The 14,203-nt window shown below is 55.5% G+C and overlaps 5 protein-coding genes across 5 annotated transcripts; 3 read left to right on the forward strand and 2 right to left on the reverse strand.

Moving 5' to 3' along the window:
* Window positions 1-940: 940 nt before the first annotated feature.
* VDBG_01703 (ethanolamine-phosphate cytidylyltransferase) lies at window positions 941-2,464 on the forward strand (the record flags this gene model as incomplete). Its single annotated transcript, XM_003007469.1, has 4 exons — window positions 941-1,221; window positions 1,285-1,789; window positions 1,860-2,057; window positions 2,111-2,464. 4 exons carry the CDS (start codon window positions 941-943, stop codon window positions 2,462-2,464), a joined length of 1,338 nt encoding a protein of 445 aa, XP_003007515.1.
* An 832-nt stretch (window positions 2,465-3,296) lies between these two features.
* On the reverse strand, window positions 3,297-4,229 carry VDBG_01704 (hypothetical protein; the record flags this gene model as incomplete). Its single annotated transcript, XM_003007470.1, has 2 exons — window positions 3,297-3,968; window positions 4,029-4,229. 2 exons carry the CDS (start codon window positions 4,227-4,229, stop codon window positions 3,297-3,299), a joined length of 873 nt encoding a protein of 290 aa, XP_003007516.1.
* A 3,626-nt stretch (window positions 4,230-7,855) lies between these two features.
* On the forward strand, window positions 7,856-9,213 carry VDBG_01705 (branched-chain-amino-acid aminotransferase; the record flags this gene model as incomplete). The annotated part of the gene is made up of 3 exons (XM_003007471.1): window positions 7,856-8,776; window positions 8,853-8,960; window positions 9,043-9,213. The coding sequence occupies 3 exons, from the start codon at window positions 7,856-7,858 to the stop codon at window positions 9,211-9,213; spliced, it is 1,200 nt and encodes a 399-aa protein (XP_003007517.1).
* A 641-nt stretch (window positions 9,214-9,854) lies between these two features.
* On the reverse strand, window positions 9,855-11,219 carry VDBG_01706 (predicted protein; the record flags this gene model as incomplete). Its single annotated transcript, XM_003007472.1, has 2 exons — window positions 9,855-10,450; window positions 10,577-11,219. 2 exons carry the CDS (start codon window positions 11,217-11,219, stop codon window positions 9,855-9,857), a joined length of 1,239 nt encoding a protein of 412 aa, XP_003007518.1.
* A 1,204-nt stretch (window positions 11,220-12,423) lies between these two features.
* VDBG_01707 (conserved hypothetical protein) lies at window positions 12,424-13,715 on the forward strand (the record flags this gene model as incomplete). Its single annotated transcript, XM_003007473.1, has 2 exons — window positions 12,424-12,966; window positions 13,020-13,715. The coding sequence occupies 2 exons, from the start codon at window positions 12,424-12,426 to the stop codon at window positions 13,713-13,715; spliced, it is 1,239 nt and encodes a 412-aa protein (XP_003007519.1).
* Between the last annotated feature and the right edge of the window lie 488 nt (window positions 13,716-14,203).

Here is a 14,203-nt window from a genome sequence, read left to right on the forward strand (position 1 = left end):
CCACCAGAGCTGTCGAGCATTGCCGGCGATTCGTCGAGTAGTATTTCGTGACGGAAGAGGGGGGTGCTCGAGAAGAAAGACTGGCTAAATTCTTTCGTCTGATCAGCGGATGGATGAATGGATTGGCCCCAGTGTCGGAGCATTGCTCAGGGACGAAATTACCCCACTCCACGAATTCAGGGTGCAGTAGCGACTCGAAAGAGTTGAGCAGACGGCGCTGACTCAATCCTCAGTGGTACACTACTGCCGCCGTAGCCCGACAGTTGTCTGGAGCTCTCTTGCCGAAGGTGCCTACTAAGGGGAGGCTTCCACAGTGCAAGGCACGTAAAGACGGCCACCAGTCTTCTTGGACTCTTGGTGGTTCGGCCCGTCGATCTGCTGCAGGACATTCAGCCGGAGTGCACATGGCCATGCATTGCCGTAAAATGGGCATGGCTTGGTGTTGATGGCTGGACGGGTCAATCCATCAGGTACCAAACGTGTCCAGCATTAGACCACAACGAGATCCTGAAGCACGACGACAAGACATGAAGGAGCGAAACCCGCGCTCTAAGGTACCTACTCGAGGCACCTGTTTAAGTAACAGCAAAAAAGAAGAAGATGCTCCTGAGAGCGAGCAGTAGCCCCGGGGCGCTGTGTTGTCCTGTGCTGCCCTGTCTGTCTCAGTGTCGTTGCAAGAGCGGCTTGTCGGTGCACCTCAGGTAGGTACCCAGGTAGGTACCTGCCCCTCCCTGATCGCCAATTGCCAATCACTGAGAGGACGGCACCGACAAGGCCACCACGCACACCGTGGCCTGCCACCACCAACTGCTCTCTGGCTGCATTCATTTCCCGGCCCCTGCGTCCACAAATTCAAACAACAACCGTTTGTCTTGCATGCGACACGACAACTTTTCCACCCAGCATTTCTCGACCCACGTACACGATTTCAGGCCGGAACATGACGGCGTCCGACCCTCAGGTCCCGCCTGGAGACGCGGCTCCCCAGGTGTACGAGGAGCGCATCTGGATCGATGGCTGCTTTGACTTCTTTCACCACGGTACCCTTTCCGCCCGCGAAACCTATCCAAGAAGTAATGTGTTTTCTGACAATACACTCCAAGGACATGCTGGAGCCATTGTGCAAGCCCGCCAACTCGGCAGTGAACTGTACATAGGTGTCCACTCTGATGAGGCTATTCTCGAGAACAAGGGCCCTACGGTCATGACTTTGCAAGAACGGTTCGTTTGATCTCTCCTCGGCAGACCGTTAAGCGCTTGTAGGTACTCTGCTGACCCGTATAGCCTATCTGCTGTCGACGCTTGTCGCTGGGTGACGCAATCCATCGGGCGAGCCCCCTACGTCACGCAGCTGGACTGGATCACCCATTATGGGTGCCAGTATGTCGTCCATGGCGACGACATCACTTCTGACGGTGACGGCGAGGACTGCTACCGCTTCGTCAAAGCTGCTGGTCGATTCAAGGTCGTGAAGCGCACTCCCAGCATATCCACGACGGATCTCGTCGGCCGAATGCTTCTCTGCACCCGCACGCACTTCATCAAGTCGCTCGAGAAGCGACTGCGTGGCCAGGAGGGTCATGGCACACTGGATGAGATCAGGGCCGAAGGCGAGGCAATGACGGAGCGGATGAAGCTGTACGCAACGGATGAGACTGGCAAGGCCCCCGGCGTGGATGTTTGGTTCTGGTCCGCCTCGGCCGAAGCCAGGGTCGAGGCCACCACGGAGGAAAAGGGGACATTTACGCAATTCCTCGGAGGGACAGGTCCCCGTCTCGGGCAGCGCATTGTCTACGTCGACGGTGGATTTGACTTGATCTCTAGTGAGACACATTGAATTCCTGCGCCTCGTGTGGAAGGCTGAGGAAGATCTCGCCCGCGCAGACGGCTGGTATTCGGAGCAGGCCACGAATGAGCGTATCGGCAAAGGGGGCGACTACCCACCCGTCTATGTTGTTGCCGGAATACACGACGACGAGGTCATCAACCACTGGAAAGGCATCAACTACCCAATCATGAACCTCTACGAGCGTGGATTGTGCGTCTTGCAGTGTCGAGTAAGCCGCATTCTCCTTCCGATGGAAAATAATCTGCTGACAAGCGTCCCTAGTACGTCAACGCCGTAGTCTTTGGGGCGCCGTTCACGCCCACCAAGACATATCTGACCTCGCTGCCATGGGGCACGCCAGATGCCCTGTACCACGGCCCAACTGCGTTCATGCCCCTGACATATGACCCATACACGGCAGCAAGAGAAGTAGGCATCATGAAAGAAATTGGCGCACACGAATTCTCTGAAGTCAACGCCGGCACTATCGTACAACGCATCATGAAGAGTAGAGATCTATATGAGGCCCGGCAGCGCAAGAAGGGTGTCAAGGCTGAAATGGAAGCAGCAGCTCGAGAACGTGAGATGCTAGAGGAAGAACAGCAGGAGAAGGAGGCTCAGCGCGCTGACGCATGAGCCCATGAAAATTGAGCCTGGGTGGCCAGGCGATGTTGCAGATGAGCACGCACAATTCAACCACGGCAGATGCCAACAGCAGGTTGTTTCACAGCCTGCCAAAATGAACCATTTAAACATGGTTTGGGGTACGGCACAGGCGCCCCTTGGTTGAGCCCTTCAACGGGAACGGCCTTCAACAGGTTCCACACCGAGCGGGTCTGGAAAGAAGTTATCCAGAGAGGACTGAGAACGCACCGCATAAACAACAAATCACGGGTCATGCACCCTCCTTAAACGAATAATATGTATCAGCATGTGCAAGTTGCCATGCAAACTTGTATTCTTTGCCTACCAAGCTCTGCATCTTTTTTTAAGACTGAAAACGTTTAAGCGTCAAACGACGTTACGAGTTATTCACAAGTTAGATGGCTAATTGTGGCTGGCTGTTGTATGCAAGGGACACATCCATCGACCTTTCAGTTTTGCACCCTGAAGATCCCTTGAAAATTTGGGTCATGTACCCTTTCATCGCAAGACAATCATCGTCTCGTGCCGGCGGGCGACATCATATGGACATAGGCTTTCTAGGGCGGGCTGTTGTTGGTATGATCCAGAAGTTGACACGTTGTATGCCATGCTCATATTTTGCAGCATCTGTCCCCATACCACGAATGCATACTCTCTGATCATGTTGTTTAGGTAAGGACTGTGTGGGATTCTATTCTTTGACATGTAAAGACTGCAGCGGTATTTCATGGTAATGAATGCGGTGTGTTGCCTGTGAGTCAAGCTTGTAACAACACCATTACCTCTCACTTCTCTGGAGAGAGGGACAATGCCTTGCCATCGGCTACGCTAGCTTCTTAGTACTGAGAGGGGGGGAAAAGCGCCCCTGGAAATGGGGTCGATTGAGGTCCCAGACCTCGCCCAGCGCCACCGTCAACTCATGGTACAATGGGAGCAAGTCACGACCCTCTATGCGGTGAGCTCTAACCCACAGGTCGTAGAAGACCGGATCCATCAGTTTCGCGTCATTCCGACCCAGTTCAAGGGCACGTGCGGAGAGCTCAAAAGCCAACGCAGCGTGCGAAGATGATGGAAAGCCCATGTGGCGGGCCAAGACACGCATGACCGATTCAACGTAGCAGTGAAACCTAGGAATAATGACGGGATGGATTTCCTGACTCTGCCAGCCTCCTGAACGGGAGTGGACCGGGGCAGGCAGTGCCGACTTGTCGTACGTAAAAATGTACTCGTCCGGCAAAGTCAACCCACGAGGATTGGCGAACTCGCGAGGGATCCGAGGCAAGGCCCACAGGACGTCGGACTGCCTAGACATCTTGAGAGTGTATGGACCGCGCCCGTAATGCCTATGGGCGAGGAGAGTAGGGTTCTTATCCTGATATCCACCGTCGGGGCACCCCCCGTCGTCCTCCCGGGGGCAGGGGCGGAGAAAGGGGTGTGTTAGAAGGACCTCCTTTGCCTCCTCCGCCACGTCGTCGGGGACGACAATATGATGGCCCTATAAGAGAATATCAGCTCTGACTACATGGGAAGAAGAAACACAGAAGTCGAGACGTACAGGGATTGTGGTGGAACTGCTACGGATCCCATAGTGGTCCAGGGCAGAGCCTCCCCATGCCACGCAGGGAATACCGTGGCTATTGAAGTGTCTGACAATATCTGACAGAGCGATGGGATTTCTCGTAAGGGTGAGCTGGTTGTAGTCCCTGAAAGAAAGTTGGGTCTCGAGGGGGGAGGGAGGGCTAGGTTGAAGCTCCATGATAATCGATGAAGATGATTGTCGGGTTCTGAAACTTGCAAGTGAAATTGAATTGTAGTGAAAAGTGGACTGTAGTGACCGATCTTGGGGCTCCTCGTCGTGTTTAAATATCAACTCTCAGATATGACCATCGGGCTCACTCCTACACGTCACCAGTCACAATCGTTGGCCGGAAAGACACAGCCGAATTGTTCACCATCAATTTACGGCAGAAAAAGACTGTCAAGGATTCGTTTTATTCAAAGACTTTGCCTTTTGTCACGGCCACGCTCTGTTCTCGCCGTTGAGCTCGAATGATTCGTTCTCTTTGTGTCCCTTAGCCTATTCATCTGCCGCCCATCGAATGTTACGAACACAAAGGCAACAAGCATGCGCCTCACACCAGAAGACCTGAAGCCGCCATCGGACGCGAGCGCAGTTACAAAGAAACGGCGTGGAAGCAATCTCCCCCTTCCCCATGCACGCGCAATTGCCGTTTCGTGTTTTGGAAACACCCCATCGGCAAGTAAGTTCTACATAAGGTCCAAAAACACAACTGCGAGTATCGTCGTGCAAGTTGCTCGTCACGCTGCCTAATCTCGTACCGTTTCCCTACCGCTTCCTTCCACACAAAAGTTCTTCTCAATGAGCCAGCCCATACTGACTTCTGAGGATCTCACAGAGGCAGCCGCTCGAGTCCTCTGTGTTCTGACAAAGCTAGAGTCGTATCCGGACATTCAGGTTGCCGTCATTGGTGGGCTGGCATGCACCCGCATACTTGGTGATGTGGACTATTCGACGCAGGCAAGTGAACGAACAAAGCGTGCGCAGTCGGGTCATCTTTCTACTCACAAGCTAATCCCCTTTCAGGGCGTTGACTTTAGTATCGACATTGACCAGGGGCCTGGCCCCGAGACGCTCAAGCGACTCCTGCTCGCCAAACACAGCGATGAATTCAAACAATGCGCGCAGTTGTTCATGTGTGTACTTTCCGATCCCGAACGACTTGTCCCTATCGACTTTGTTCCACACGTGCGTTGAGGCCACCACCCTCCCACACCAGCAGCGAGGGCTATCGCTTGATGGACGCCGATGTCTGACCTTCTTGCTAGTGCCCCTATATTCCCAGAGCTGCGGTAGCCTTGAGAGAAATCCAGCAAGACACCTCGGGGGCCATTCAGCAAGACCACGTCCCCTACACTGACACTACTGATCTCCTCGTTTTCAAAATCAACTGCTGCGGACTTCGGCCCAATCAGAGCAAGCGGAGAAAGGACAGAGCGAGCGCGAGGCTTTCTTGTGGACAGAGCAGCCACGCCTGATCACCCGCTGGTGCTCAGTAAGGATCAAATGGCGCTGGTAAACGAGGGGATTCATGACATGTTTGTGGGTGAATCGACGGGCGAGACCTGGTGGAGAAATCGCTTGCGTGTGTCAAACTGAGGCTTGTGCGCATTTTGGAAGCCCCAATCAGAGAGAGAGAAAGAGCAGTGGCAGACGGGTCCTGATGTCCTGGAAAGAGAGGTGTCGTCTTCGATTAGCCTGACTAAAAAGCACATGGGCTGTGGACTACCCCGAGGCAAGGTGATCCTGTCTTTGCCTGGTTCTATACACGTCTGCCTTTCCAGAGGCGGGCAACTGTCAGCCCGCATGGAGACGCGCCGGTGCCCACTCGCTCAAACTCGTTGCAGTATTGCTCCACATCATGCGGTCGGTAGCATCGTTTTTGCATGTCATGAATGCTGAAAAATGCATGCCTGAACGAAGTCAATGCACCAGTTGAATGTGCTGCACTGACGATAGAATCGAAAAACAAACCCCCCCCCCCTCTGGTGGTCAGCCTCGTCCATCGCGTGTGCTTGGCATGCCAAGACACCCGTGCACCTGGATAGCTAGAGTGGGAGGCAGAGTAAGCCACCCATGCTGTGCCACCCACAAGTTTAAGGGCACCTTCTAGATGGGGACCTGATTGCACGTGGATGGCGTGAGTTGGATCGAGACCAAGCCGTGTCAGATCGGCACTGGGCGCATCAACAGCAGCCTGCCGTATTAGGGAGTTACCTTTGGAGGTAGGCAAGTAGATAGGTATATAAGGTAAGCAAGTACTCATGTGACGACGCTTCCTCTGGCCTCCCCAATCAGGCAGTCGGTGGTGGTAGCAAGGAGTGGAAGTGCAGCAGGCGCAGGAACAGAGGAAAGGAACAGAAGAAGGAGGCTTCTGGAAGGCAAGGAAGGAGACATTGGGTGCAGACCCACACCGGGCCACTGTTAGACCTCCGCACCTCAACGGCTGCTCTGCTGCCCGCCTAGCTGCGGCTACCTACGGTGAGGGGTTGGTTCCGCGTCGGGGAAAAGATGATGATACATGGCAGTTCCCCGGTGTTTGTTTTTTTCGTCGTTATCAACCTGCGGTGCGCACGCGCTTGTTGGCCGCTTGGTTGGGTCATGCGACACACACACGACCCGTCCGATTGGGCGCTGAGGGAACCGAGGGGTTTCGAACGCCGTTGAGTGTTGGCTGCGATCTGTCCTTCAGCAAATGTCCATCAGCAGGTGAGCACAACGGGCGGTGTGCAGCGGAAGCGGCGGTGGTAGAACAGAGGAAAGGGCCCAGAGACAATGTCCCATGTGGACTAGGGAGTGTTCTCAATGCCGTGCTACCGAGGCGGCCGCCCCCATCTAGATCCATTTTACGCATCGACGTGAGCGGACAAGACCGAGAGGCAAGGCTTTTGGACGGCAGTGGGGAACATCCGGTTGTACCTTCTCAAATGTAGGCTGGTGAATGCCACCACTCTGCTTTGCCTACCTAGGTAGGTACCTAGGTACCTTAGGCATGTAGGCTGGTAAGGAGGTTCTGCAATTTTTTTTTCCATTCATCACCTTCGCCATCGCCGTCGCCGTCATCCACCCATTCATCCATCCATCCATCCACCGGGTTCCGGATACCCCTCCGCCCCGCCCCCTCCACGAGATGTCGATGTGGATCTCGGACTGCAAAAACTCGCAGGGCTCTCTCGGCGCCCTAATGTCAGAGACTGTTATCAGCCGCGCCCTGCCGTCGACGCCAAGCGACCCACTCTCGTCTGGACGTGTACCTGTACCTGTACCTGTACCCATTTCATTATCTTCCTTGCCAACGAACACCGGTAGCAGTAAGCATTGGCGCTCGAGTCACGGTCACCTGTCTCTTCCCTGCTCAGACGTCAGCATGGACATGGGCATGGGTATGTATGCTGGCTGCTGGCTGCTGGCTGCTAGCCGATGGCTCCTGGTTGATGGCGAGGGGGAGAACATGACCATGGATGATGGTGAGGACGGGATGGGGCCGGCGTGACCAGGGGGTCCGTCGAACAAGTGACGGAACTGACCTTCGACCGCAGCCAGCCGGCATTGGGCCGTAGTAGTGACTTGGTCGGATCAGTCACTCACACAATCCACACGGGGTACAATAAACACCTTCCTTCCTCGTACAAGACTCTTTGTTTCCTCTCCTCCCTCCAATCTTGACTTGACCTACGAAAATTTCCACCTCCAGTGTCCCTCCAACATCTCCCGTTGACTCTGGTCTCCCTCGATTCGACACCGCAACACGCCGTCTTCCCCTCCACAAGCCAAAGCACCTCGAATACATCGAATAAATCGCCATGGCCCCCGCCGCCGTCTCCCCCGGCGTCCAGGACGTCGATCTGACCTCCTCTGCCATTGAGCGCAAGCTTGACGCCCTGCCCGTCAAGAATGGCAGCGCCGTCGGCGTCAGCGCCGACGCAAATGGCAAGAAGGTCTCCCAGCCCGCCGAGCTCGACGCCTCCAAGCTCGTCTTCACCCGCAACACCAACCCCCGCGCCGTGCCCTCGGAGGCTGTCGCCAACTCGGGCACCGAGACCATCTGCACCGACCACATGATCACCGCTACCTGGAATGCCACCACCGGCTGGGCCGCCCCCGAGCTCAAGGCTTACGGCCCCCTCTCACTCATGCCCACCGCCTCCGTCCTCCACTACGCCACCGAGTGCTTCGAGGGTCTCAAGTGCTACCGCGGCGAGGATGGCCGCCTTCGCCTGTTCCGCCCGAGCCTCAACGCCGCCCGTATGCTCATGTCGACCCTGCGCATCTCTCTCCCCGCTTTCGCGCCCGCCGAGCTCGAGAAGCTGCTGCACGCTCTGCTCGCCGTCGACGGCCCCAAGTGGCTGCCCCGCGACCGCCCGGGCTCCTACCTCTACATCCGTCCCACCATGATCGGCACCCAGTCCCAGCTCGGCGTCCAGGCCCCCTCCGAGGCCATGCTCTACATCATCGTCTCCTTCATGCCCCGCATGGACTCGCCCCCCGGCGGCATGCGCCTGCACACGTCCCCCGAGGACCAGGTCCGCGCCTGGGTCGGCGGCTTCGGCTACGCCAAGGTCGGCGCCAACTACGGCCCCTCCCTGGCCGCCACCGTCGAGGCGCGCAAGCGCGGCTTCGGTCAGATCCTCTGGCTCTACGGCGAGGACCAGCTCTGCACCGAAGCCGGTGCAAGCAACTTCTTCGCCGCTGGAAGACCAGCAGGCCCCTCCATGATTGAGCTCGTCACGACGCGCCCTGGATGACAGGCTCATCCTCGCGCCTTCAACCCGACGCAGGGTCGTCGCACTGGCCCGCGAGCGCCTCGCCGGTCAGGTCGACGTTGTCGAGCGCAAGTACTCCATCGACGAGGTCATCGAGCCCGCCCCGAGGGTCGCCTTCTCGAGTCCTTTGCCACCGGCACCCGCCGTGAGTTTTACCCCCCCCCCCCTCCCTGTCCCAACCTGGTTTCGATCCGTCGAACCCGTATGCTGACATGCGACGCCCATAGTACTTTGTCTGCCCCATCTCCCTCATCCACCACCGCGGCAAGGACATCAACATCGGCATGGGCTCCGGCGAGGGCGGCGAGCTCACCCTCAAGCTCAAGGGCTACATGCGCGACATCATGTACGGAGGCGAGGAGCACGAGTGGGCCGTCACCGTCCAGGAGGAGCAGTAAAGGGAGAGCGGTCAGAAACAAGCGAAAAGCGAAGAAAGGCAAGAAAAAAGGTTCGCGCGACATATGTGCGAAGCAATCTTTTCTTTTTCGCCCCTGCCCGCCGGAGCAATGGCGACGCGCAGCGGAAGCCATAATGGGGCGAGATATCCCTGAGCAGGCTTGGAGAAAAGAAAAGGGGAGGAACAGCTGCAATTCATGCGAGATAGGAGGAGGAGGTTCATTGGCCCGGCGTTGGTTGGTTGGTTGGTTGTTTGGCTGATTGATTGGGTAGGCAACATGTGCTGATTTCGCACATGAAAAGTGGCGTTGGCATCGGCATCAGGGTTGCATGGCATGAGTTGCACGTGAGCCGGCATATACATACACAGATGAGTTGGTTGGAGTCGATTGGTTCGACCACGAGCCGTCTACCTGCCTAGATGCCTAGACAATTAAAAGATGATTTATACATTTCGCGTTGTGAGACGAGACCTTTCTCGGTCATTTCTGTGCTTCGTTCCTGTCATGAGTACCAAGAACTCCAGTACCGTGCGCCCATCGCATCCGCCGCATCAGGCTTCCTTACATGTATGAAGCAATCACTCCTAACCCCCAAAAACAAATGGCTGCGTAGTGCCTCATCTTCTGGGCTTGCCTTTTCCTCAGCGAAACTGTCTGAGCTCAAGCTCGAAACTTGCAGCGCTCCGCCGAATCGCATCGTTACGCTCCCTCTCCAGTGACTTTGGAGTGAAAACCGTCAGTGTCCCAGAACGAACAGTGGGTATGAGGCCACGCACCTTTTCAAGCTGGGTCATCTTGTCAGCAGCTCTCTTGCCAAGTCTCTGCATCTCCTTCTCCCACTTCTTCACCTCGCAGTCCAGTCTCCCATGAAGGTCTGGCCTGGCTTTCAGATCCTGGATCAACGAAGCAGCTGCCCTCTCCTCGGCGGCCTTGCACTCGTCCCACCGCTCCCACTCTTCAGCGAGACGCTTCTCTGTCTCAACGAGGTGTTCCTGCAGCTCGGCCACGACATCTCCGACGAAGATCTTCTCGTCGGGAGCGTCGCCTTCTCGTTCTTCGTAGACGTAGCTCTCGGACAGGGGCTGGCCAAAGTCGATCGTCAGATCCGCGTAACGGTTGAGGAAGTCTCCTTGCTTTGCGGAGAGAACGGACACGCGCTCGGCGAGGGTAGCATGGCTGTCGTCAAGAGCGGCGGACACGTCAGCTTGTAGGGCTGCACTCAGCTCGCCATAGCGGTCTGTTCAACGCGGCGATGATTAGCAAAGCCCCGCATTCTCACTTCCTTTCTTCTGTTCTGATCTTCTAAGATCTGGCAAACGTTTCTCCGAAAGACTTATGAGATGAATACAAAAGTTCGGCTTACCCTTGAGCTCCTCAATGCTCTTTGCATTGGAGGCTGGGGGTTGGCGGGGTACTTCGACGGCTTGTGGGCGCGCTGCTGCCTCTCGAAGCGGCTGTGTCACCTTGTGGTAGTTGTGCCCAATATCATTCACTATGTCGCCAGACTTGTTGCCGCGGATGGGTCGCTTCTCACCACGCGAAGAATATATCGTGCCAGAATGTTGGGGCTTGAGGAGAAGCTGCAGTAGTGGGCTGGCCTCACATTTGGCAGGGTTTATGTCCGTCGGAGTGCGGGATACCTCCTCCCGCGATTCGTTCAGATGAACTTTTCGATCACTTAACCTGCCGTGTTTAAATGCACTACGGAACGGCCGATGAGGCTGGAATCCTGTTCGGTCATGGTCGGCACCAGCTGCATTGTAAGGGGTAAATGGGTGGGTTTCCCTGTCGCGACCTAGTCTCCTGACTTCGGGGCCAAGGGCTAGACTTCGGCTTTGGTTGTGGTCATCATAGCCAAACAGACGAGACCGAAAAGACGTGAGAGGGGTTCCAGTGCCACGTTTGTTAGACCTTTCGGTATCGCGTGGTGTAGGTATTGCAGAGTCGTGGTGCGGCTCCCGGTATGATTTTGAGGATCGGACAGGGGATCTCGAAAATCGTTGCATGGTGGGAACACCTCTGAAAGCCCTATGGCAAATTTATTGCTTGTGTGATGCCTCGTGCTTCACGGGGGTGTGATGCAGCTTAGCAGGCTCTTGTAAGGAGCTACACATGAGCTTTGCGTCAGGATGCCCGTGTACGTATGGTAAGGTTAGGTGAGGTACCTCAGGTCAGGTATGCTAGACCAGGAATTCGGAGAGTAAGATATGTTTTTAATCGGGAAAAAAGATGCCAACAGCTTCTGGCCCGCACAGAAAAGAGTATTGCGGTTTGAAGAAGGAATGGCCCAGTGTGTGCCGGTGACAGTTGCTCGCGTGGAAAGAACGACGACGACAGCTGCCCAGCCACAAGCCAGCGTCAGTGTTACTCATTGGTGGCCAGGTACAGCACAGGTCAGCCCCGAAATTGGTCTACATGTGAGCGTCTCAGGTCCAACGCGTACTCAAACAGGATAAGCTGGTGCTTGAAAATGTATTCCGATATACATAATGCCCCCTCATGTGGCTTGGGGCAGATATGGATTCGGAGCCTCTGCTGATCTCCTGCAGGTGATTTCCTTGGCACATCATCCAGAATAACGGCAACGGGCGATCAAAGACCGCGTCCAATAAACTTTGGCAGGGGTATGCTAGAGGGCGAGGAAGCTTCTTTGTGATTTGATTAAGGTATGTTTGCCATTCTGCGATCGTGGGTAGCATCGCCATTGCAAAGAGGCGGGGCGGTTACCCAATGTGAGTTTTGTAGTGGAAAAGATGACCTCATACAGCAATGAAACACAACACAAGCTCGCGGGAGGCATCCAACGACCAGCAAAGGCATCCAACAATCAGGAAACAAGACGATGCCTAAAACCACACTGCGATTCGCTACAAATGCCACCGCCCAAGTTGGTTCCCGGTTTTTGGCTGCAATTGATGTTACTGTCGTGCAACCGCCTGCACGTCTGACTGGACGCTGGCTGGATCGGCAGGCGACTTGGTGGTGCCAGATCCTGGTCTGACCGCATCGTTCTACGTCCCCAGGGGTCCTGGACCCTCACATAGCTTGGGGTCAGTGGCCTGTCCCTGCTGCGCCTCCAGTCTACATCATCACTTGTTCCAGGGCGTTCCAGGACCTCTTTTTCGGCTCGTCGACTTGGAAATAACTTACCTATTTACCCTTCCTCTTCAATTGTACCAGACGCTGGCCATCGATCTCACTGCGGACATTATGGCTACAGCGGAGCCCACCCCCACCACAGCAGGCGGCGCGACGCCGTCGACGGTGGACCAGAACAGAGCGACGACCACACCTATCGAAGGACCACCAGCCGTTGCCCAAGACACCACCTCCCAAGTTACGACGGCTAGCCTTCCTCTGTACCAGGCGCCTCTGCCTGCAAATGCCATATCGCAGGGTCTATCGCAGGCAGATAAGACTCTCGGAGTGTCCACTGCGCATCATCAACACCTCGACCCATCTATTCAGCCAACTCAAGCAGAAGGCTCCAAATCGCCAACCACACCGACGACCCAAGCAGCAGATAGCTCGACGAGAGCGACATCTGTTGAAGTCGATACCTCCAAGCCCAAGGACTTTGAAGGCGAAATTGAGACCAATAACGAGATCCCCTCGACTGAGCTGATCAGAAAAGTCGAAAACTACGTGCTTCTCGATCGCCATGGCAAAACGCACACCTTCAAGAGTTTGCACAGTGGTCGGAATGTGGCACGCCGCATGCTGTTCATTTTCGTCCGACATTTCTTCTGTGGCGTAAGTCTCGCCGATGGCACCCTTCAATCACGCAGACCACTGACGAGCTCTAGAATTGCCAGGAGTTTCTTCGCGCTGTCTCCGAGTCCATCACCACCGAGTCGCTTCTCCGATTGCCTGTCAGTACCTTCATCACCGTCATTGGCTGTGGTGACCCAGGTCTGATTCAGATGTACGCGGAAACAACAAATTGTCCATTCCCAATCTACACCGACCCGACCCGCAGTCTTTATAAGAAGTTTGCAATGACGCGAACGTGGGACCTGGGATCGAAGCCCGCTTACATGAAGAAGAGCATTCTAAAGTCTGCAGGTTCCTCCATTGTCCAAGGCCTAAAGCAGGTGACCACAGGCCTGGCGACCAAGAGCGGCGACTTCCAGCAGGTTGGTGGCGAGTTTCTCTTCGAACCCATGGATCTCATGACCCCAGTCACGACACCGCAAGCCGAAGAGGTTGATCGGACACTTGGCGATACCATCACCGCACATGACACGCAGAGGCCGTCCGGCTCAGTCCATGATGACGGTGGCGACGTTCAGTACAGTACCGAGGAGAAGCGCATCACTTGGTGCCACCGAATGCGCTCGACGCGCGACCATGCCGAGGTCCCCGAGCTCATGGAGGTTTTGGGTCTGACAGGCAATGGGAAGCCTATTGATGATTCGCGGCGCTGGACCAAAGCGTTGCAAGAGCGCAAAGGTACAGGTCTCAGCTTGGCCAGTCAGATGAGCCAGCTGAGTGGGCGTTAGAATTCTCATGCCTGTGATGTTTCTCGGAACACCTCTCGGCCTAGGGGAGAGGTTTCTACATCTGAAGCAGCAGCTATTGTGCTGCAGAGATTCGACCACCATGCTCGAACTTGTCGTCGGACTCGATTGGCCCGCTATTTCGAGACGTAACCCGTTTTTTATCCCAGTCTGTAGTTGAGAAGGCTAGCTTGAATGAGCTGCAATATGATACCAAGTTGATTTCTACTTCCGTCGGTGTCGGACAGGAAAGCAGTTTCTCGCAGATCCTCCCTGTGGACACAATTTCCATCAAGATCAGGATGCGCGCACCTTGACCCAGATAGTACGTGGTGCAGTATACATCACTAGGCTGTCTCCGTATAGATTTCCAGAGATCAGGAACATACCTCCAAGGTCGCACATTGCTCCGGTCCTGATAATGAACGTTTCAGATCCCAACAGACTAGACTCCTGAGACATGTCTAGCCTTAGAAATGGCTTGCCCATCT

Source organism: Verticillium alfalfae, genomic scaffold (genome assembly GCF_000150825.1).
Source record: "Verticillium alfalfae VaMs.102 supercont1.2 genomic scaffold, whole genome shotgun sequence".
NCBI classification, from domain to species: Eukaryota; Fungi; Ascomycota; class Sordariomycetes; order Glomerellales; family Plectosphaerellaceae; genus Verticillium; species Verticillium alfalfae.